This window comes from Schistocerca nitens, chromosome 12 (genome assembly GCF_023898315.1).
Source record: "Schistocerca nitens isolate TAMUIC-IGC-003100 chromosome 12, iqSchNite1.1, whole genome shotgun sequence".
Taxonomy (NCBI): domain Eukaryota; kingdom Metazoa; phylum Arthropoda; class Insecta; order Orthoptera; family Acrididae; genus Schistocerca; species Schistocerca nitens.
The window spans coordinates 143,463,665-143,489,452 of NC_064625.1; the positions used below are offsets into that span (position 1 = coordinate 143,463,665).

At 42.0% G+C, this 25,788-nt stretch overlaps 1 protein-coding gene across 1 annotated transcript in view; it reads right to left on the minus strand.

Annotated features, from left to right (window-relative positions):
* LOC126215048 (uncharacterized) overlaps positions 1 to 25,788 on the minus strand; it is a 159,097-nt gene that overhangs the window by 97,156 nt on the left and 36,153 nt on the right. The window contains exons 4-6 of the mRNA XM_049941690.1: positions 22,988 to 23,228; positions 16,995 to 17,156; positions 6,630 to 6,757 (exon numbers count right to left, since the gene is read on the minus strand). Coding sequence (XP_049797647.1) covers positions 6,630 to 6,757; positions 16,995 to 17,156; positions 22,988 to 23,228 — 531 coding nt within the window. The remainder of the gene's footprint in view (positions 1 to 6,629; positions 6,758 to 16,994; positions 17,157 to 22,987; positions 23,229 to 25,788) is intronic.

Sequence of the window (25,788 nt, forward strand, 5' to 3'; positions counted from 1 at the left end):
AAAAGAAAAGAAAAAAAAACCACATGGCAACAATGTTTCTCAACACCGTAAAACAATGCCCAGAGCAAGCAGTAATAATGTGGATACAGCATCACTGTTTGAAGTAAGCAGGTACTATTATTATTATTATTATTATTATTATTATTATTTTTTTGTGTGTGTGTGTGTGTGTGTGTGTGTGTGTGTGATAGATCTGTGGACTTACACAATCTTATACTCAATGTTTCATCTCCTGCTACAGAAAACAAACAGAAGCAAGACGACACACTTGTTCCTAACACAAATTAATTCAAAACGTGTAAAGTAGTAATAGTGAGAAAGTTTTATATATACACACCATTGTTTCCATGTTAAGGCATTAGTTGAATGCTGTAACAGATAGCCAAGTTGAGGCTAACTGGGATGAACTCTTTCGATGGATGCATTAGTGCTGTTTTTCAATGGAAAATATGGGAAGGAATAATGATATGAATTAAGACAGTTCACTACTACTAACCACATGCGATATATTGAGCAGTCGCAGGCACATTTGACAGACTATTGGATAAGCTATCAGACAAAAGTCTTTCAGATGTAGAAGGAAAAAAAAAAAAAAAAAACCACCATAAACGCTGTGCGCGTGTGCAGGTGTGTGTGTGTGTGTGTGTGTGTGTGTGTGTGTGTGTGTGTGTGTGCGCTTTGTTTTAGGGTGCAGAAACAACTAGGGTCTTACACACCCATGTCAAAATTGTGAAACACGAAGACAGAGAGGAGTTAAAAATGACTGTAAATCAATACCAATCAACAGAAGGTAAGACAGCTAAAAACAAGAACATGGAGAAAGTTCTATAAAATATGCCACAGAAAAATGGAGGTCCAGAACTAAAAATTAAATGGCCTTCCCCATATTGCTACGAGGGGCGCGTCGTTCGCTAAAGCGATCGATAACTCAGACAGCAAACCCAAATTGGAATGTAAATGGTGGAGAGTTGAAAGTTGGGCCCAATCTGTGCACCACTTAAACGGCAATGGTTAAAAAGGCAGTGACCAATATGCAGCCTATTTAAAATGATGTCCTCCCGGCGGGAGGGCCAAGAGGTGGTCATCCAAGCCATTGGGAGAAGCTTAATAAGCCAGAGTTTATTCCCACGAAGGGAGGACCAGTGGCAATGCCAAAGTGACAGCACCTGCTGACAGACTGGAAGACAGAGATCATCGGAGGGAATGGAAGAACTAGTGGGCTGAGGTAAGAGGACTGCAGCAATGGCAGCAGCGTCAGCAGCCTCATTTCCTGTTCAAATCGACATGACCAGGAACCCACATAAACATCACAGAGGCTCCATCAAGAGTGAGTGACAACTCTCCTGGACCCCCTGCACTAACAGATGGACAGTGAACAGCACACAGAGGCTCTGAAGGGCACAGGGAGTTGGAGCAGATGACAATTGAAAAACCTGTGTCGCTGGATGTACTCCGTGACCTGATACAGGGCAAAGAGCTCTGCCGAATATATTCAGCAGTGTGACAGAAGGTGATACCAAAAAACGTCGGCACCAATGGCTAAGGCACACCCGACACCACGGTGAGTCCGAGAGCCGTCAGTGTACACAAAGGTACTAACGCGAAGTTCAGTGCGAAGGTCGTGAAACTGCAGGTGATAGAGCGATCCTGGAAGTAAATGAAGGTCAAGGTGAACACAGGCCACTGCACAAAGCCAAGGTAGTGAAGGGTTTACATCCCTCGGGAAATTTGCAGGTAGCGTGAAGTTAAGCTGTCTGAGCACCAGCCGAAAGGGAGCTATGGGAAGTAATAGTAAAGAGGGACACGCCCCCTAATGGACATCAATGGAGTCATCAAAGGAGGAGGTATAGGAAAGGTGGCCATGCACTGCAGACAAACAGCACGCATATCTGCTGAGGAGAAAGTCACGGTGGCAGGACTGCAGTAGTTTGGCAGCTTCTGCGTACAGATTCTAAACTGTGCTAATGTAAAGGATGCCAGTGGCCAAATGAATGCCACGATGGTGGATAGTATTGAGACAGTGTAAGACAGACGTACGTGCAGTCTTGTTTTGAACAGACAAGGTTGGTTGGTTGTTTTGGGGAAGGAACCAGACAGCGAGGTCATCAGTCTCATTGGATTAGGGAAGGACAGGAACGGAAGTCGACCGTGCCCTTTGAAAGGAACCATCCCGGCATTTGCCTGGAGCGATTTAAGGAAATCACGGAAAACCTAGATCAGGATGGCCGGACGCAGGATTGAACTGTCGTCCTCCCGAAAGTGAGTCCAGTGCCTAACCACTGCGCCACCTCGCTTGGTAACAGGCAAGGGCCCGGTACAAATGGAAGAGGGTGGTTCCATCTGCAGCCCAGGAAGTATCATTGAGGACACGTAGGACACACAGACTGCATACAGCGGGCTGCCAAGTAAGACTCGTGGGAGGATCAAGAGTGTTCCGATCTAGCACGAGCCCCAGGAATTTTGTAGTTTCAACGAATGGAAGAGCAACAGGCCCAAGATGAAGAGATAGTGGGAGAAACCAACTGTGCTGCCAGGCTGTTTTCTCAGTGGAGAAATGAAATCCATTGTCTATGATCGAGACACTGTTGAACACGCCGATCGACGAGACAGGTCCATGGTTAACTGCAATAGATGGCAAAATTGTCAACAGAAAGGCAGCCAAAGATGCCTGGTGGGAGATAGGCCATTATAGGGTTAATGGTGATAGCAAAGAGGACGATGCTCATCATGGAACCCTGAGGCACACCGTTTTCCGGGGTAAATGTGTCCGACAAGGCAGAACCCACACATACCTCTAAAATTTGGTGTTTTAAAGATTCCTCCATGAAAGAGGGCAGGTGATCACGGAAGCCTCACAGGTAGAGAGCACAGAGGATATCAGTCCACCGGCAGGTGTCATATGCTTTCCCCAAATTGAAAAAAACAGCCAGTCTGCGATTTCCACAAAAAAACCATTCATCACATCGGTGGACAAAGTGACGAGATGATCAACTGCAGAATGGCACACTCAAAATCCACATTGTGCAGTGTTTACCAAATTGTGAGATTTGAGCCACCGTACCAGCCGGGCATGAATCTTATGTTCCTTAACCTTGCAACCATAGCTGGTGAGATAAATGTGGTGGCAGATGGATGGAAGGTGTTTGTCTTATCAGGCTTAGGTATGGGTATGACAGTGGCTTCACACCAGCATCTGAGAAACGTGCCCTCGCCCAGATGTGGGTGTACGTCTTAAGCAAAAAGTGCTTGCCCTCAGGAGAAAGGTGTTGCAACATCTGTATGTGAACAGCATTTGGCCCTGGGGCCGAGGATCGGGATGAAGTGAGAGCACAATCTAGCTCCCTCACGGTAAAGGTGGCATTGTAGCATTCACGATTCTGAGAAGAGAAGGGGATCGTCCAAGCCACCTCCACTCATTTCCAGTGGAGGAAGGCAGGGTGATAGTGGGAGGAGCTCGGAATCTCTGCAAAATGGCAGCCCAAGGTGTTGGAGACAGCAATAGGGTATATGATGAAATCGTCTGCTACTGTCAGGCCGGAAACTGGGGAATGGTTGGTTGGTTCCAGGGAGCCGTCTGAGGTTGTCCCAAATGACAGAAGAGGTAGTGGAACCATTAAAAGAACTAGTGAATGAAATCCAGCTAGCTCTTTTGCTACCCTGAACAACGTGATGACACCGTGTATGCATCTGTTTATAGTGAATGCAGTTTGCCATCATACGATGGCGGTTAAAAACACGGAGAGCACACCTCTGCATGCGAATTGCTTCACGACATGCCTCAGTCCACCGTGGGACCGGGGCATGGCGTGGTAAAGAGGAATGGAACGTTTGTAAGATGTTCCACCTGGTCATCACAACTGAGGAAATCTTGTTCGTCAAATGTTTCCAGCAAGGAGTAAAGTCTCCAGTCGGACTTAGTAATCTGCCATTTGGGTGTGCACACAGGTGGAGTACAAGTCAGCAAATAAATAGCATAAAGGATGTGGTCAGTCACATAGGTGTCAGAGAGAATGGACCACTCGAGACGATGGCCAAGCTGGGTAGTGCAGAAGGATAGGTCCAAATGGGAATAGGTGTCCGAGGAGTCTGAAAGGAACGCGGGTGCTCCTGTGTTAAAGCAGAAGAGGTTATGTTGATTAAGGTCAGCCAAGAAGGCACCTCTCTGACAGGTTCTGGGAGAACCCCAAAGGCGAAGGTCTACATTAAAGTCACCGAGCAGCAGAAATGGGTGAGGTAGCTGCCCAATAAGCTGGAGCAAGTCTGTCCTTGTGACATCAAATGACTAAGGGATGTAAATGTTACAAAGGGAAAAGATCAAGTGAAAGTCGAACTGCAACAGCTTGCAGGCAGGTAGTCAGGGCGACGGGTCGACTACGATCATCATCTGGATGAGCAGCATGACTCGCCCACGAGATGGAATGCCCTCCTCGGGGGAAGATCGTAACTGACCAGGAAGAAATGCGAAAGCTCGAAGCGGTCGTGAGGGGACAATTTTGCTTCCTGAAGCCAGTGTACAAGGGCACACTGTGATTCTAAAAGCAGCCATAAATTCTCTCTGTCGGATCAAAGGGCGCGAACGTTCCATTGGAGGACAGTCGTGTTGAAGGGGTGTCACCACAGCTGCTGCTGAGTGTCAGCCTATGAAGACACTGCTAAAGGGCACAGATTCAGGAGGATCCTGCTCTGTGAGGTCCACAGAACTGTGTTTTCTTCAGCTGTTGGGCCTGCAGAGAAAAACGGCTGGTGGTGCGCACCGGCGACACACAGGCCAGCCAGGCAAGGGTATCACGTGGCGACACCGTTCAAAGATGGTCTTCGAGTCGGGGAAGGTGAAGACTTCGACTTCTTCAAGCCTTTCCAGTTAGCAGGGGAAGACTCGTGTCGGTTGGCTGGAAGAACGTAGGAAGTCTTCATTAGAGTATTCCTTCTGTCCTTTCTGGCCAGCTACATGTGTAGCTGGCGACTTTGCTCCTCGAGGCAAGGTTTGACGGCTTGTTGCACAGTTGGAAGAGGGGACGACGGTGCTACCCTGACACTGAGCAATTTCACAACCTTAGGGCTGAATTTGAGGTCACATGTCTCCGTGGTTATGTCATTTGTGGAGTAATATGTAGCAAGAACAGTACTGTAAGTGCCAGACGGTAGAACGCAGGGTTTGCAACTAGCCAATAACTTCCGAATGACTGGGTATGGTATTTGCCCTTTGCCCAAATCTCCTGGACAGCCACTCATCCACACGCACGGGACAATCTCGAGAGGAGGTGGCACAGTCGCCATTGCAGTTGATACAGCAGGGAGACGGAGGCAGACAATCGACCTCGTGGGAATCCCTACCAGAGGTTACAAATTTTGCCAGTTGTCGATAAGACAGCCGAGTGTGGTTGAAAGGATGACACAGGTTCGGGAAGTATGGTCTGACCGTGATAACTTCATAGCCTGCTTTGATCTTGGACGGAAGCACCACTCTATCACAGGTGAGAAAGAGTGCGGGTGGGCACTACAGAGGCATCTACCTTTTTCATCACCCAGTGAACGGCAATGACACCTAGATCAGAGAGGTATGTTTGTATTTCGGCCTCTGTCAAGCAGCCTAGGGTAAATAACACCACAGGAAGAATTCAGAATTCTATGAACCTCGACAAAAACAGAATAGCTGGGGAGAAGCGAAGCGGCAAGTAGCTCGAGACTCAGAAATAGTCTCCAAAATGAAAGTGCCATTTTGTAAACAACAGCAGGATTTGACAGGGCCAACAATTGCATCAACACCTTTCTTAAAAATAAATAGACTAAGCGTTACAAAGGACTGACTGTCTTCAGTATGTGAAACCACAAGGAACCGTGGTGCACCTGGGAGGGTCTCTGAATTGGGAGCTTCATTCCGTTTCCATTTGGTGGACGTAGACTGCAAAGATGATGATTGACTCATTGCAAGGAAATCCCCCACGATTGCCAGCATCCCCCTTCCAGCTGGGGGGCGCTCCACAAGGGGGCGCACCAACCTTAGGTCACTGTTCAAACCTCAGGTCACACCTCCCAAACACCTGACAGAGGTACCAATCAGCAATTTGAGAAGGTAGCAGCTCAGGCAGTCATCCCTCTCTGGGCCTCGCCTGTACCAGGGGGTACGTGCGAACCCAACCTGTCGGCCCGGGGCTGGGATTTACGTGTTACCCATTAACCTGTTAAGTGCCAGATGTGTGGGCCAGCCTTCAGGAGCGCACAGGGAGGAAGATGAAAATAGAAGAGCCTCAAACACTGAAGTGGAGGAAGGATAGGAGAAGGTGAACGAAGAAAGGAAAATCGAACGAAAAACAGTGGTGGGACTGTTCGTATGTCAGCTACAGACAGTGCTGAACATTCCTAAAAACACCTGCAGACATGTTCCCCAAGGGAGGGGAAAAAGAATAGAAAGAGAGTAGACATGCAGCACGGAAGGGAAATGATGCAAAGGCTGAGGCTCTGTGGTAACCAAGCATGAACTCACCAAAGTCCGGCTAGTCTTGTGTGTGTGTGTGTGTGTGTGTGTGTGTGTGTGTGTGTGTGTGTCCATCCATCTATACCCAGTAATTATGGATACAAGTAAATAAAACAGCACAAGATGCACTGTAAATGTGAGACTCAGTACTTACCTTCTGGTAACTGTTCCTGTTTTGATGAGAAATTCCTCTTCTCATGAGAGCTTTCACATTGTCAGGTTCCACTTTAAGAACTTCATTGCAGTCTTTCAATGCCGCGTCATAACGATGCAGTTTAATCACTGACAAAAACAAAGAATTCGTGAAATACTTTTATTTTGAGTAAATAAATAGTAATACAGACCAACAGAATACATGCTGAGCTCAATAAGAATCACTCACCGTAAAACTGAGGCATGTTATTCATTCATTTATTTTTTCATTTAATGTCCACATGTTTTGTGGTTAGAAAATTTTAAAAGGAAACTGGATAGGTTAAAGTTAGATATAGTGGGAATTAGTGAAATTCGGTGGCAGGAGGAACAAGACTTCTGGTCAGGTGAATACAGGGTTATAAATACAAAATCAAATAGGGGTAATGCAGGAGTAGGTTTAATAATGAATAAAAAAAATAGCAGTGTGGGTAAGCTACTACAAACAGCATAGTGAACGCATTATTGTGGCTAAGAGAGACACGAAGCCCATGCCTACTACAGTAGTACAAGTTTATATGCTAACTAGCTCTGCAGATGATGATGAAATTGATGAAATGTATGATGAGATAAAAGAAATTATTCAGGTAGTGAAGGGAGACGAAAAATTTAATAGTCATGGGTGACTGGAATTCAAGAGTAGGAAAAGGGAGAGAAGGAAACGTAGTAGGTGAATATGGATTGGGGGTAAGAAATGAAAGAGGAAGCCGCCTTGTAGAATTTTGCAGAGAGCACAACTTAATCATAGTTAACACTTGGTTTAAGAATCGTGATAGAAGGTTGTATACATGGAAGAAGCCTGGAGATACTGACAGATTTCAGATACATCATATAATGGTAAGACAGAGATTTAGGAACCAGGTTTTAAATTGTAAGACATTTCCAGGGGCAGATGTGGACTCTGACCACAATCTATTGGTTATGACCTGTAGATTAAAACTGAAGAAACTGCAAAAAGGTGGGAATTTAAGGAGATGGGACCTGGATAAACTGAAAGAACCAGAGGTTGTACAGAGTTTCAGGGAGAGCATAAGGGAACAATTGACAGGAATGGGGGAAAGAAATACAGTAGAAGAAGAATGGGTAGCTCTGAGGGATGGAGTAGTGAAGGCAGCAGAGGATCAAGTAGGTAAAAAGACGAGGGCTAGTAGAAATCCTTGGGTAACAGAAGAAATATTGAATTTAATTGATGAAAGGAGAAAATATAAAAATGCAGTAAATGAAGCAGGCAAAAAGGAATACAAACGTCTCAAAAATGAGATCGACAGGAAGTGCAAAATGGCTAAGCAGGGATGGCTAGAGGACAAATGTAAGGATGCAGAGGCTTATCTCACTAGGGGTAAGATAGATACTGCCTACAGGAAAATTAAAGAGACCTTTGGAGATAAGAGAACCACTTGTATGAACATCAAGAGCTCAGATGGAAACCCAGTTCTAAGCAAAGAACAGAAAGCAGAAAGGTGGAAGGTGGAAGGAGTATATAGAGGGACTGTACAAGGGTGATGTACTTGAAGACAATATTATGGAAATGGAAGAGGATGTAGATGAAGATGAAATGGGAGATTTGATACTGCGTGAAGAATTTCACACAGCATTGAAAGACCTGAGTCGAAACAAGGCCCCGGGAGTAGACAACATTCCATTAGAACTACTGACGACCTTGGGAGAACCAGTCCTGACAAAACTCTGCCATCTGGTGAGCAAGATGTACGAGACAGGCGAAATACCCTCAGACTTCAAGAAGAATATAATAATTCCAATACCAAAGAAAGCAAGATGTGAAAATTACCATATCAGTTTAATAAGCCACGGCTTCAAAATACTAACACGAATTCTTTACAGACAAATGGAAAAATTGGTAGAAGCCGACCTCAGGGAAGATCAGTTTGGATTTCGTAGAAATATTGGAACACATGAGGCTATACTGACCATACGACTTATCTTAGAAGATAAATTAAGGAAAGGCAAACCTACATTTCTAGCATTTGCAGACTTAGAGAAAGCTTTTGACAATGTTGACTGGAATACTCTCTTTCAAATTCTAAAGGTGGCAGGGGTAAAATACAGGGAGCGAAAGGCTATTTACAATTTGTACAGAAACCAGGTGGCAGGTATAAGAGTCGAGGGACATGAAAGGGAAGCAGTGGTTGGGAAGGGAGTGAGACAGGGTTGTAGCCTCTCCCCGATGCTATTCAATCTGTATATTGAGCAAGCAGTGAAGGAAACAAAAGAAAAGTTCAGAGTAGGTATTAAAATCCATGGAGAAGAAATAAAAACTTTGAGGTTCGCCGATGACATTTTAATTCTGTCAGAGACAGCAAAGGACTTGGAAGAGCAGCTGAACGGAATGGATAGTGTCTTGAAAGGAGGATATAAGATGAACATCAACAAAAGCAAAACGAGGATAATGGAATGTAGTCGAATTAAGTCGGGTGATGCTGAAGGAATTAGATTAGGAAATGAGACAAAGTAGTAAAGGAGTTTTGCTATTTGGGGAGCAAAATAACTGGTGATGGTCGAAGTAGAGAGGATATAAAATGTAGACTGGCAATGGCAAGGAAAGTGTTTCTGAAGAAAAGAAATTTGTTAACATTGAGTATAGATTTAAATGTCAGGAAGTCGTTTCTGAAAGTATTTGTATGGTGTGTAGCCATGTATGGAAGTGAAACATGGACGATAAATAGTTTGGACAAGAAGAGAATAGAAGCTTTCGAAATGTGGTGCTACAGGAGGATGCTGAAGATTAGATGGGTAGAACACATAACTAATGAGGAGGTATTGAATAGAATTTGGGAGGAGTTTGTGGCACAACTTGACTAGAAGAAGGGATCGGTTGGTAGGACATATTCTGAGGCATTAAGGGATTACCAATTTAGTACTGGAGGGCAGCGTGGAGGGTAAAAACCGTAGAGGGAGACCAAGAGATGAATACACTAAGCAGATTCAGAAGGATGTGGGCTGCAGTAGGTACTAGGAGATGAAGAAGCTTGCACAGGATAGAGTAGCTTGGAGAGCTGCATCAAACCAGTCCCTGGACTGAAGACCACAACAACCACAACAACAACAACAACAACAACAACATGTCTTGTGCAAACTGTGGCCAAGTAAGAGACAGCTCAAAGAAAACAGCTATGCTAGCAGCATAGAATAACTTAAAAGATGCTTCTAAAGTATTGCACAATATAAAGCTTCCGGTTGCAGCAAAATACGAGACACTTCATACAGCTGGCACTACAGGGCATAAATGACAGCTGTTCACAATGTACCACAGTGGTGTACAGGTAGTAGAGACCAACAGTTTGTCAGAGGACACACGTGACCTATTGAGCTGGGAAACATCAGATTGGCCTATAAAAGCTACCTAGGCTACAGTACACTCTACTCTCACTCTCTTGTGCCACTAACTTAGTCGGTCAGTCATTGAATTAACATTTTAAAGTTTCCCACAATGTGAAAGAGTAAACACTTTCATAAAAATTATGCAAAAACTAGGTATGTTTGCAATTTTATCTAAGCATAGTAATCTCATAATAAGGCAACCATAGAAACTAAAGAATTTCAGTGTTGATTTTACAGTCTTAAAATTCACAAAACTTTGAGGTAAAAACTATAGAAATTTCAATTTTACATCTACAAATGCAAGAACAAATGTGTGTTTAATATCTGAGGCCAATTTTAGCACGAGAAAGAAATGGCCTCCAAATGATAAAGAACGACTAAGCTGGTGACGTAAGAGCACGAGACGATATTCAAAATCTCACTTGACAAGCACTCTAGTTTTAGTTGCTTTCACAGGCCAATTTGAGGTTGCTTCCTGTCTCAAACAATCTTTAATTTCCCCCATACCACTTCTGTACTTTGTAAACAGTTATTGTTTGCATCCTACTTAGTAAATATCATTATTCCACAAAACAGGTGAGAATGATCACTTTTTATGATCATAATTTCTCACATTAGAGTTTAATCTTTGATATTTTGTTGGCATATGGTGTAACAAAAACACCATACTAGTTTCACTGTTGGCACTCCTCGTTCCTAACTGTGAGAGGAAGGCAAATTGAGATATTCAAGTATCGCTATCTCAATAATGGAGGCGATGTGGCTTTGAAATTGTGTATCTCAATACGCATACGCAATGTTACAGAAGGCCTTCGGAGAGTCTGTTCTTCCTGCAGCAGAGCTCTAAGATAGTTTGAACTGTTTAACCCTGTGTCACATAGCGCCCACTACAGTAGACAGCTGTTAATGGTCACTTCTTTGGCATTTCCAACCAGCCCTGAGGCTGCCATTGCACACAGTTCACTGCAGTGGGCACCCCCTACTGGTGTTGTGTCCTGCATGCATTTGCAGCCTCAGGACTGATTGAAAACACCAGAACATTGACCATTGTAAGTTGTCCACTGCAGTGAAATTCATGCACCACAGGGTTAAAGGGGGAAAACAATTTCAAAGGAGAGTGCACCTGGCAGTCTTGTCACTGCTTTCACGGAAGACAAAATCAACACTGCTGCTGTCCTTGTCAGAGAGGATTGGCAAATAACACCATGAACTCGTTCTGGAATACTGAAAATTTCATCGAGTTCCACCCACAAGCTGGTGATAGGAAATACTTTTACATGAAACATTTTGTGAACAGTGAGTTCCAAGACTATTCCCAAATGAAAAGATATTTGCATGCAGTGTGTGAAGTGCATCCTTCACTCTTCCCAAGTCCAGATTTGGTTCCATAAGACTTTTTATATTCCATAACATGAAGAAACGCTTCTGTGAAAGGAAACAGTAACGAAGACTGTGGTGGTGATTATGTGGGACCTTTCAAAAAATGGTTTCCTGTATGCCCTTGCAGACTGGCAGAAATGCTGAGGCCAGTGCATCCTACCAAAAGGAGACTATTTTAGGAACAAGCATCAAAATTATGAGGATGGGTAATGATCATTCTTTATCAAACAGGTCTCTCATATTGAAATAAGTATTTTTATAAATTATGAGATTGAACTGCTGGTGAGAATCTATCTTTAAATTGCACAGTATTGATAACAGACACACATAAATGTGAAAGTGAAGACTAGTGTAGCTTTAAGAACTAACAGGGCATTCCTCAGGGAGGATACAAGGAATGGTGTGGAAAGGCTGGAAAGGGAGGGCACACCACCTGTGCTATAGGGTAAAAGGGAGCAACTTGTTGGAAGGGTAAGAACTGCACGTTTCCTCATAAGGATTCTGTCACCGCTATAAGTGGCATCCTTTCATCCTACACTCCTTTTTGAACTCCCTCAACCTATCCCTATATCCTCCCCAAGGAAGGAAGTAATAGTTCTGCTGGCTAGAACAGTGTACCTACTTTTGTATGTTTCCACTGGCAGTACTAAACATTAGACCTACTGGCTGACACTCTGTCTCTTAATTTATTAGCTTTTTTATTGTATTTTTCTTCTGATACAAATATTTTAAAATTTCTCATCTTATGGATTAGACATAGCAGCTGTTAAGCCAATCATATTTATTTAGCATAGAACCACATTAAAATATTGAAAACACAGCAACTTGCAGGCTCTTATGAATAACAGTGTATTTTTATACAGATTGGCAAATAAACTTAGTTTTCGTGGGTGATGGTTTACACGATGTCACATCTCTGTGAAATGTATTCACAGCACAAATTGTTCCAACACACGTGACATACTTGTCTCTTCTGCCATCTTGTTTCCCACCCAAGTGGTTTACATATTATCAGCACTCTCAGTTGCAGTGTGGCTCAATGGCTCAGAGCCACATTACAACTCTTTCAAGTTTGAAGTTCAATCCCCAGTTTAGGATTTTCTTATTACTTCTCACCTCATTCAATGACTTACTAATGTGAAAACCATTTTGTTCCACCCTGCCCAGACTCTACATTAAAGAGAAACTATCCATCTGACTGACTGCATAAGTAAATTACATATCTTAAGCTGACAAAGCCAAACCATCTAAAATAAGGCCGTGCCTAGTAAACCACAATTCTAACCAACTTTGGGTTACTGTTTCAATATTTACAAACATTCATCTGTTTTGGCATCTTATTTCCTGTAACAATGGATGGCAGAACTGATGAAAGTACTGTAACGACAAACAGTGCATTGTGAAAGCAGTTTATAACATTTTTCTACTAAGCAAACCTCTGCCACAAGCAACAAAACTGAAAAGGATGAAGTGAGTTTTCAAGTGATACTGTATCAGGTAGACAGTAACATGAATAACCAAATGTTCCATTACCTAGAATAAAAGGGAAACACACTGATGGTGGTTTAGCATGAGATTTGACTATCTTATACAGTTTTTAATGCAACAGCTGATACAAGAAACTAGTGAATAACCTGATACATTCATATTTTTTTTGACCCTATTGTTCATCATATCAGGTTTTTCGCAATAACATACAATTCTGAGTTGACAATTAAAACTTTTGGCTTTTACTTTGAGGATTTTGTTTCATTCTGCAATTAATTAGCCTAATCATTAAAACTAACAATGTCTGTTAAAAAGATGTATGAATTCACTGTTTGTGTCACATATATTTTCAAGTTTTGATAAACTGTGATCTGTATATAAAATGCAACATTAATTCCACATTCTACTAAATGTTAAGTAAGTACATTCCTATGGGCAACTGTTGAAGCTCAATACTAATGAAATAATTCATAATATCCCAAAAAAATGAAGGCTAATACTATAAATTAAAAATTTGGTAATATTAATACTATTCTCTCAAGAAATATATCAATTTACGAGATAAGTGACCAACAATGTAACAAACAACATAAAATGTGTGTGAAACATTAAAATTAACTGAGACCATACACCAAATAGCACACAAAAATGAATGAAAACATGATAGCTTTCAGACAAATCATTTAGCAAGCCAGAGCTCACACAAGCAGAGTCAGAGTCAGAGTCTCTCTCTCTCTCTCTCTCTCTCTCTCTCTCTCTCTCTCTCTCTCTCTCACACACACACACACACACACACACACACACACACACTTGTGCCGGCTGAACACGCACAGCTGTTAATGCAGTTGAGCAGGTAGGCTAGGATGAGGGCAAGTGTCAGGTGGGATGGGCTGAGGATGAACGAGGTGGGAAGTAGGATGAGGAGGGGTTGGGGGTGGGAGGGTTCGCAGAGCAGAGGGAGGCAGGGAGAGGCAGCAGGTGTGTGGGATAGGTATGTGACACACAGGCACTGTAGACAGTGAGTTTTTGAGGCATATAATGATGATGACATGCAAGTGTGGGGGATAGGTTGACAAGACAGAGGGAAAGGAGTCTGTTGTGTAGATGGTGTGTGTGCAGCGGGTTATGAGTGATAAAACCAGTGGGATTATGGGAGTGAAGGATATGTTGGGAGGATAACTCCCACCTACAAAGTTCAGGAAATCTAGTGACGGGGGGAAGGACACAATCACACAGGTTGTGTAGCAGCCATTACACTCGTGCTCATTGTGGTACTGGATGGTCAAAACTGTTCTCAGCCATAGTTCAGCAGAGGCCATTCATTCCACAGCTGGATGGTGGTCATGCCCACACAGAAATCTGTGTAGAAATTGCAGCAGAGCAGGTACAAGACATATTTGCTATAATAGGTGGCCCTGCCTCTGTCGAGGGTAGGGTAAGCCTGCAACAAGACGAGTATGAAGTGCCGGGTGGGTGAATCGAACAGGTCTTGTACCAGAGTCTTTGACAGGGATATGACTGATGTGGTAAGGGGGTTGGCATAGCAATACACCACGATGATGTGCAGGCTCACTGGGAGGCAGAATATCACTTTAGAAGGTGTAGTCGAGTATCCCTCACTTCCAGGAACGACAACATGTGGGTCTTTCAGTAGTTAATGCAAGACTTTTCTCATAGCAATTTCAGATGAAAAAATGAGGAATTTGTTGTGGGAAATTGTGGAATATTCCCACTACATCCCCTATATTGTCATGAAATTCCAAAAGGTGGCGGCACTATACGTCAACTTCAAAACAGCGGCTGTAACAGAGGTGTATTGCAAGCAGAGAGCTGTAATTGAGTTTCTTTTGGCAGAGAACCAGAGCATTGCAGGCATTCATAGGTGCTTCAAGAATGTCTACAGAGACATGGCAGTGAACAAAAGCACAGTGAGTCACTGGGTGAGGCATCTGTCATCAAAACAAGGGTGTGCACACCTGTCGCATCTCCTGCGTGCAGGCCGTCCACAAACAGCTGTCACTCTTGCAATAGGGGGTGTGTCACCACAAAACTGCAAACCAACTTCTCCTTCTCTATAAAACTGCAGAACACAACAGGAGCTCACGAAACTCCACTGGACTGGTCTGGTGGTGGTGGTGGTGGTGGTGGTGGTGGTGGTGGTGGTGGTGGAGGAGGAGGAGGAGGAGGAGGAGGAGGAGATTAGCGTTTAACGTCTTGTCGAGAACGAGGATATAAGAGTCTGAACAAAGGCTCTGATTACGAAAGGCTGCAGCTGTACCCTTTCAAAAGAAGCATTCCGGCATTCACCTGTAGCGATTTAGGAAAATCACCCGGACTGTTCTTCCTCGCCAACCTAAAGCCCAGATACTGTGCCTTCCCATTTCCACGTGTTTGCCCCAGTGATTGATGCACTCTGTAGAAAGCAGTAAATGGATAACAGTGAGGTTATTGACGCTGTAAGACGTTGGTTACAGCATCGACCAGTAGTGTTGTAATGCGCAGGCCCTCCCAGTATGGTGGCAGAAAGCAGCTGCACTGAACAGAGATTATGTTGAAAAATAGGGTTTTGAAGACAAAAGAGTGAGAAATGATGTGATGTACTGAAATCCTGAATAAAACGAACCCACCCTCAGAAAAAAATGTGTTGCATTAATTACTCAATGCTCCTCATAGATAGTCAAAGCCCAGGCAAAGAACACGGTTCATTTACTCTAATCCGTGGTGATACTGGGTGACAAGAGGCGGGCACTCCTTTTCAGCTGACTCTTGGGGAACGTGGGTGGATTAGAGATGCGTGAGGATATGTCAGGGGAAATCATTGCAGATTAGGTTTGGATGAGCAGAGATCGCAGTTCAGGATGTAGTCTGTGGCGAGGGGTTGTGTTGGGTGGGTAGGTGGAGGGAGAGAGGCAGGAAGTGAGAGGAGGGGTTGGGAAGGGGCAATTGGTGGAAGAGAGGGAGGCAGGCAGTGTGCAGGACAGGAATCCATTAGTGTGTACAGCAGGTGAATGGGACTGAAAAGGGACACACTGGCATCAGAGCTAGTGATTTTGTGCTGCAAAAATGACAATCATGTGTAGGCACCTAGTGTGTGTGTGTGTGTGTGTGTCTGTGTCTGTGTGTGTGTGTGTGTGTGTGTGTGTGTGTGTGTGTGTGTGTGTGTGTGAGATTTGAGATAGAGATAATAAACAATGTTGATGGTGTTAGGACAGCAAACAGTCACAAATTTACTTTCAGTTCCTTTATTCAAAGGGTACCGTTACCGGTTTCAAATCATTGTGATTCATCTTCAGACAGTTTACATGCTTTCTTTATGACATGTGGTGTGTTTTTTACAGATTAATTGTCCTAAAATATAAATAATACATAATTATAAGTACGCCATACACAGATGGTTGCGTTACAGATTTTCGTTGCATGTGACTTACGTGAAATGTCGGTTTGGAGTGTTTGTTTTCATAACATTTGTCCAACAGATGTAAATACATTCCCACTGCATTCTTATTGTTGCATACACATATTTTTCTCACTGAACACTTTAGATTTGGCACCGAGAAGATTTCTACCGTGCACCACATGTTTTGATACATACATAGAGCTTACAAACATATGTGTATCAAAGATGCTATGATATATTGTGACATTTGAAGATGTCATATGTTTGGAAAGGATCATATATTCACTTACGCAACTGAAGTGCCTTTTACACTAGTACAGAGACATTGATTTTTTGAGTTGATACTGTTACATTAATTATAAAGTGTTGGTTTTTTTTCCTGTATAGGTAAAATAGTACATTATTTAACTACATTTAGCATCATGAGAATTATAGTAACATATAAATTTTCTACTCGATCTGCAGATAGGCGTACTAATATTATTTGCTTTGAAGGCTGGAAAATAATTTTTGGAAATTTTTCAGGAAAGGGGTGTTAGCTAACTCTGTCTGTTCATTATGGATATAGTCTGGGGTGCTGTTTTTGTGTGGTTGGTTGCTGTCCTAACACCATCAACATTTGTCTTCAAAGAACAGCCACGGTCTCCACCATGTCATCATGTGACAAAATTGCAATAAACAATGTTCTGGACATACACTTCAGCACATGCCACAACTACTTACTCGCTATGGCCCTATTGTTGTAGGCGACAGGTGTCGGCAGAATCTGAATTGAAGCAGAGTAGTGCTTGATGGCGTTACTGTAATCGGCCACTTTGAAGAAATCGTTGCCTTTATCCTTCTCTCTAGTGGCCAACAGCTCCCGCTCTGTCGGTGTCAAGTTAGCTGTGACATAAATCGGGGCACAAGTCATAGAAGATTTATTTGGCTGCAATGATACTTCAAATTAATGCTCTTGCCTCAACCACATCAGCAAACATTTTTTTTTCTTCTCAGTAGATACCAAACCTTAAAAATTATTGAATAAAGGAAGCCCTTTCTCATGTAGGCTGTATTCATTTAGACCATTTTTTTTTATTACAAAGCTAGTTCCACCTTTTTAAATCATTATTAAGTGTTCTGCTAGAAAAAGACATATGCAAGAAAGATGTACCATATTTACAAGATGTGCAACCAATCCCATCTGTTTGGAAATCAGTGTTCTTGACGGTTTTATGGTCATATAGTGCAATTAAATGCTCTGTCTGTTTGAAATCACATGAATTATAATGTCCGCTTCTCCACTACGTTTAACACTAAAGGTTGCATCAAAAACTGAACACAGAACATTTCCACCCTGCTCTTGTAATGAAACTGCATTTTCACTATTTAGTAAATAATATGATACACCTGGTTAATATGCAGTGCAATCCAATAAAATTTTTATTTATTTATTTTTACTTTATGTCTATTTATTACAGTTAAACCAAGCACAGACACATATCAATGCGAAATTACAAGGAGGAGAAAAATTGTGTCACAAAATTTTAACCTTGGATAGCTGATGCCAGTAGGAATCAAAATCACTAATGTTGTGCAGGTCGACAACGAACCATTTTTGAACTATGGAAATTTGGCGCCGTGCGCTCAGATTGGCCACGGGATTGCCCTGTTGCCATTCGTCGGTTCACAGGCAGCGCTACGGTTGTCGGTTCAAAAATACAAACTTCCCTTGCCCCGTCACTGCCCCAACATGATACACACACATCTCTAATAGGTCTTGCTGTTTGTCTCCACCTGACATCATTCACACGTAAGCTTCGCTTCGGAGCACACACACGTCAGCTGCGATTTAGTCATGCAGTAACCACAGTGGCACATTGTTCGTTTGAAGAATGACAAGATATGGTTTTTGTTTATGGACTGGCCGACAGTAATGCGCGTGAAGCTCAATGGTTGTATGAGGAATAGTACCCAGCAATATGCCACCCACATCCACAAACGTTTACAGCAATTCACTGTCGACTCGGCAAAACAGACTCGTTAGCAGGCTATCGCAGTGATGCTGGAAGACCTTGAAGACAACGGGATGCTGCATTTGAAGAGACTGTTCTCGAACGATTCGAGAAAGCACCTACAACAAGTACTCGAGCGGTTGGCTACAACATGGGGGTCACTCATCGGTTAGTCTGGGAACGTACTGAGGGACGATGGCCAGCATCCATTTAGTTTCCACCCTGTCCAAGAACTAAATCGTGTGGCAAACTATGAACAAAGGCTGGGGTTTTGCCGGAGGTTTCTACGATGTGTTACACAAGGTCCCGACTTCCCCAGCATTGTGTTGTTTACCGACGAGTGCACCTTCCATCGGGATGGCATTTACAACCCTTTAAACATTCATTGCATGGCAAGTGGAAATCCTCACGTCACATATGTCCACGGACACCAGGAATGATTTTCACTCAACATTTGGGCAGGCATTGTGGGGGACCATCTGACTGGCCTGGTCCATCTAAGTTCTCGACTTACTGGGGCAAATTACCTTCATTTTTTGCAAGAAGCTCTACCCGGCCTACTGGAAGATGTTCCCTTGACATATGGCAACGCATGTGGTTGCAGCATGATGGGGTGCACACACATAACAGTCATGCTGTGCCCGGATATTTAAACAGGGTGTATACGTGGACAAGGAAAAAAAATTCTCGGATTTCGCCTGGATTTCCCGGTTAAAAATACACTTTCTCCTGGGTAAAGATACACTTTTTCCGTGTTAAGTGACAGTATACTCTTATTTGGCACTGTAAAACTCATCAATCCTTTGAATGTTTATTGTTTTATATACCGGAGAAGAATTTCCCGCCACTTTAAAAAACAAAACTCAGGAGGGAAAAACACGTTTTGAAAGACCTTTGATGTGCAGCAACATGTACACTGCATGTCTTCGTATTACGAAGGTATAAATTCGAATTCACCAAACACTGCATGTCACCTTCCGAAGCATTGAAATCGAGATTCCGATGCGCTTTTGTAAGCCCGTCATAGTTAATTTCACATGATCTCGCAGCTGATGACAACATAGGACACGTGGTGTAGTCAGCAAATAGCAGGATCACTCTTAACTAGTGTGAACACACAAATAAGAAAAGTTAATGATTTAAATTAATTTACATAGCATTCTCATATAATATTGGTCTTCTACATATAATGTTGATCTTTTTGCACTTGTTACACTTTAAGATACATCACACAAATGTGCCAGTAAAATTTTTAATAACGACGTAAGTGTCTGATCTTCTTGGCTCGAAATTCTTCTAAATGGTCGTCCTCAAAGAGTTGATTTTTAAATGAGAGTCAAACGCTTTGCGATTTAAGAAATTCATTGTACATTCTCACACATAGCTCATCTTAGGTAAAAGAAAATCTGCTTTGAATGTAACACTTTTCAAACCACCATTCATAATATTTTCCCGCAACCTGTTAGAAATAGGTTCGTTTCTGCAGTTGCAAGAGAGCGCCAGATAAGCGTCACCATGCTTGCGCAGCTACGATGACACAGGAAACCCATATGTTTGTACGTGTAAAAAATTAAAAGATCTTACATTATGTCATAAAAGAAACAAGACACCAGAGGATACTTCAAGAGTGTCGGAATTTCGCAAACCATACCAAAATGCATAATTCGGCTTAAAATGCACATTCGTAGGTAAATTTTTTTGGAATACCAGTACTGTATTATCTCATGTTTGGTTCTTTATTATGGCATAATGCTATACGTGCACTTGAAATGCAGTGAACAGTTGAAACTAGCCAATAGTGTGAAATTAAACACTTAGTTTCAAATAAATTGACTGCCTCAATGAAAAGATTAATGAAAGACAAATCTCTTTAGCAAACCGGCAAAAATAACTTCATTGCTCTGTAAGGCGATTAATGTTTGAGTGTCAGAAAGGTGGAAATAAAATCTAAAACTAGTAACATATTTTAGCCTTACGTAATAATGCAAACGTATTTTAATTCATTTGATAGCTCCCGGCCACAAAAATCCGTTTTGTTATCATTTAACGTGAGAGCAATAAACGAAGAGAAAACAACAAAATCACTAAACGTAAACACAGGTCACGTGGAGACGACCCACCTTCCCACCACAACTCAGACTGCTCTGTGCATCAGCCCCAGATTTACTAATTTCCGAACCGGGGCAATATTAAGAAGTGGCGCCCACCCACACTTCTTTAACCAGAAGCGGAAGAAGGTATTACTCATACGCGACTCAAATGCGCATGCGCAAGAGCCCGCACGCAACTGCTTAAAAGAATCTAATTTAAACAGTTGTCACGCCACCCTCCTCATCGGAGGCAATTTGTTGTTACAAAGCATTACACAGTCTTCCTACAGCCTTTAACATTTTGCTGTTGGCAGACGCTTGTATAAGCACTGTTTTGTTGTTGTATACGGCGCATTTCTTTTCGTTTTTTCCCCCCCTCTCGTCCATGTTTTGTTGCTGCAGTATTATTCTGCAGTAGCGGGATACAGTAATATCCTTTGTTAGAGTATTGGTTCTTACCAGTGAAAATCACAAAAATCTAACTGAAAACTAAAACAATGAAAACTTCCCGGAATTCTAAACAATTCCCGGGTTTTTCCCGGTTTCCTCCCGGATGAAAAAATTCCCGGGTTTTTCCCGGATCTCCCGGTTGTCCCAGGTCGTATACACCCTGTTAAATGAACTCTTCGATGGCCAGGTAATTGCAGAGGTGTTCATAGGACATGGCCTCCACGACCACCGGACTTCATGCCACTGGACTTTTTTCTATGGGAATTCTTCAAGGGTCTTGTTGACCTACCCAGATGCGAATCACCCAGAAATGAACAGGATTTAATGGATCACATTCAACATGGCGCCATTCACATCAGGGCAATACCGGGAATCTTTGAAAGAGTTTGGCAAAACACCGTTCAATGTTATCAAGCTTGTGTCACATCAGAGGGTTCCTAGTTCAAGTATCTGCTTTAAATAATGTCTTTGCTACAAAAAAGGCCCTTTTCAGGGCCGACACAATTTGTAAAAAGACTTTCTGTATGCAAACTAACAGCTGTTGATGGGTTTGTCCCCAGTACGTCTTTTCATGAAACTACAATGGATGTGTCAGGACCCTGGCAGATTTGCCCCCAGGCCCCAACAGTGGAAGGATGGCACGCTACCATCGAGCATGTGGGCCACCTTCGATACATCGCAATCTCCAGCAGGCAAAGCATTTGTAATCGTGCATTGTCCAGAGCATCCAAAAACAAAATCAAATGGCTCTGAGCACTATGGGACCTAACTGCTGAGGTCATCAGTCCCCTAGAACTTAGAACTACTTAAACCTAACTAACCTAAGGACATCACACACATCCATGCCCGAGGCAGGAGTCAAACCTGCGACTGTAGCGGTCACATGGTTCCAGACTGTAGTGCCTAGAACTGCTTGGCCACTCCGGCCGGCCATCTGACAACAGGGCAATACCGCAGACAATCTGAGCGCATGGCACCAAGTTTCCGTAATTTAAAATTACGTTACGCTGCAGAAGGGCATGAATTTGAGAAAGTAATCGTCACTGGTCATGAGTGATGGGCATACCACCACACACCCCAAACCAAGCAAGCCTCTACGAAGTGGAAATATGCTGGTTATCCGGTACAAAAAAAAATTCAAACTGACTGAATCTACTAGGAAAGTGCTGTGACAGTGTTCTGCATTATGCATGGTGTATTACTAGTGGACTCTGCTGAACATGAGGCCACTTTGAACACTGCAGCCAACATTAAAACTTTGGTTAAATTGTGTCATGCCCTGTTTAACAAACATGACAACTAACATTGACAGTGTCAAACTTCTTCATGACAATGTTCACCCCACCTTGCTGCTCCTGTTTATGAGAAAATTGCTAAACTTTCTTGGGAGGTGCTCGAGCATCCACTATACCGTCCGGACATTGCACATTTGGACTTTTCTTCTGTTCGGTCCCATGAAGAAATTCCTAGCCGGCTAACACTATGACAGATGCGGAAATGAAAAGCAGAAGTCCATAGATGGCTATACTCCAACCAAATGGACTTCAACAAACAGGGCATTTTGAAACTGGTACCACAATGGGAGAAATGTGTTGAGAATGCTGTTGACTATGTAGAGAAATAGGCGAATTATGCGAGTTCATTTCAGATTATTTCTTTTTTTTCTTTTTTTTTTTTGTTACCTATTAAACATTTTAATAATAAAATTATTGTGCGTTACTTTCTGATGTTCCCTCATAAAATCTGGGGAGTAAACAAAGCAACTCAAACAACAGGAAAAGATCACAACATTTTGGGCAACTTTAAAATTTAGTACAGTGTTCTCACAATTATTTGTGTGTGGATTATTTGTGCATACAAAAACACACGCCACACACACCCAGGGACCAGAAGCCCAAGTTGTGGGCTGCTGGGGGCAACCACTGATTCTAAGACGGACCGGCAGCAGAATACAACTGTGCCGAGCCATGCCCGAGCACGCACAGACATTGGCCACCGACACTACTACCCATTAAGTAGACACCATCCCAAATTCACATTTGAAAATATCTCAAACCTTCATGTTTTTTTATTATTTGGGCATCTTCTCTTCCCCACACTTTCCCGAATAAACAGGAGTACACTGTACTTCCTTTTTCTACAGGACACTGACAGCTTTACAAGAGAAAGCCCGACGACAAACCTGGTATCGCCATCTCGGCATTTCCCTTCCCCACTTTCTTCATTTCGTCCTGCAGGCGCTGCACCTGCAGCTGCTCCTCCCGCCGCTTCCTCTCCCTCTCCTCTTGCTGCTGCTGCTCCTCTATCTCCATCAACGTCAACTCCTTGTCTGCATCGTACTTCTCCCAGGCCGAGTAGTCCCGCGGCACTGGACTGCGCATCGCTGGAGGTACTTGCTGTGCAGTTTTAGACTGTGTCATAGCCTGTGGGAGAACCAAAGATAATAGAATGTAATGAAAACACATTAAAGTTAGCTTGAGACCCATAAAAGCAATCTGCTGCAGCATCTGTTATTATATTCTAAGCTCTAATATAACAAGGCTCCCAAGGAAAGAAAAAAGCTCTACAGCATAGGCTGTCATGGCTGGTATTTACTGTATTCAGCCAAGAATAAGATAAGCCTGAATATAAGGCGAGCACCCCCCCCCCCCCTTTTTTTTTTAAGAAGATCCTTGAAAGAAACTTTTAACATATTCTGGCTAATCAAAATGACAAACTTTTATGGACAATATATCTGTCTAAAAAATTAGCATTACACCTATTCTAACTTATGCTATTTATTGGTTGTCTACATTCTGATAATAAAAGAAGAAAAAATAAAACAAAAAGAAAATGTTTACATTAAATTTCATCTTCACTGCTGCCTTTGTTTAGCCTATCATCTGTGGTACCACTATTTTTAATAATAATAATAATAATAATAATAATAATAATTCTGCCTTGCTCTAAACCCACTATCTAACATGCTAAATAATACAAATTATGGATATAATATTACTGGAACATACCAACACAAAATCACACATTTGCTATATATGGATGATCTAGAACTACTGGCAGCAACAAATCAACAACTCAACCAATTACTAAAGATGACAGAAGTATTTAGCAATGGTATAAATATGGATTTTGGAACAGACAAATGTAAGAAAAACAGCATAGTCAAGGGAAAACACACTAAACAAGAAGATTACATATTGGATAACCACAGCGACTGCATAGAAGCGATGGAAAAAACAGATGCCTATAAATATCTAGGATACAGACAAAAAATAGGAATAGATAATACAAATATTAAAGAAGAACTAAAAGAAAAATATAGACAAAGACTAACAAAAATACTGAAAACAGAATTGACAGCAAGAAACAAGACAAAAGCTATAAATACTTATGCTATACCAGTATTGACCTACTCATTTGGAGTAGTGAAATGGAGTAACACAGACCTAGAAGCACTCAATACACTTACACGATCACAATGCCACAAATATAGAATACATCACATAATTCAGCAACAGAAAGATTCACATTAAGCAGAAAGGAAGGAGGAAGGGGATTTATCAACATAAAAAACCTACATTATGGACAGGTAGACAATTTAAGAAAATTCTTTACATAACGAGCAGAAACTAGCAAAAGACACAAAGCAATCACTCATATAAATACATCGGCTACACCATTGCAATTTCATAACCACTTCTACAACCCTTTAGATCACATAACATCAGCAGATACGAAGAAAGTAAATTGGAAAAAGAAAACACTACATGGCAAGCACCTGTATCATCTAACACAGCCACACATCGATCAAGACGCATCCAACACATGGCAAAGAAAAGGCAATATATACTGTGAGATGGAAGGATTCATGATTGCAATACAGGATCAAACAATAAACATCAGATATTACAGCAAGCATATTATTAAAGATCCCAATACCACAACAGATAAATGCAGACTTTGCAAACAACAAATAGAAACAGTAGATCACATCACAAGCGGATGTACAATACTAGCAAATACAGAATACACCAGAAGACATGACAATGTAGCAAAAATAATACATCAACAACTTGCCATACAACATAAACTAATAAAACAACACGTTCCCACATACAAGTATGCACCACAAAATGTACCGGAGAATGATGAATACAAATTATACCGGAACAGAACCATTATAACTGATAAAACACCACCACATAATAAACCTGACATCATACTCACCAATAAAAAAAAGAAATTGACACAACTAATCGAAATATCCATACCCAACACAACAAATACACAGAAGAAAACAGGAGAGAACATTGAAAAATACATCCAACTGGCTGAGGAAGTCAAGGACATGTGGCATCAGGATAAAGTTGACATTATACCAATTATACTATCAACTACAGGAGTCGTACCACACAGTATCCACCAGTACATCAACGCAATACAGCTACATACAAACATGTATATACAACTACAGAAATCTGTAATTATTGATACATGTTCAATTACCCGAAAGTTCCTAAATGCAATGTAACATATACCACACAGTTAAAAGGAAGTTACGCTTGATCAAGGTCCACGTCACTTTCCATTTTTAACTAGACATAACGTCTGAGAAAGGAAAGAAATAAGAACAATCTATTATAACAAAAAGTTCATATCCATTAATGCAAAATTGAGGTACTACAACACTGTCGTACTTCCGGAGGCACTGTATGCATCTGAAACAACACAAATAGGTGGGCAAACTAAAACCGAAGAAATAGAGAAACCAGGAAGGAAAATTCTCAGGAAAAGTTTTGGCCCGATACAAGAGCAAGGAATCTGGAAGAAGAGACCAACATCAGAATTATACAAATACACAGATAAGATTATGGATACAATAAGGAAAAGAATAATGCAGTTCTACGGACATATCCACAGGATGAATGAAAACAGAATTTCAAAGCGAATTCTTAAAGTCCAACTCAGGCAGGGGAAAAACAA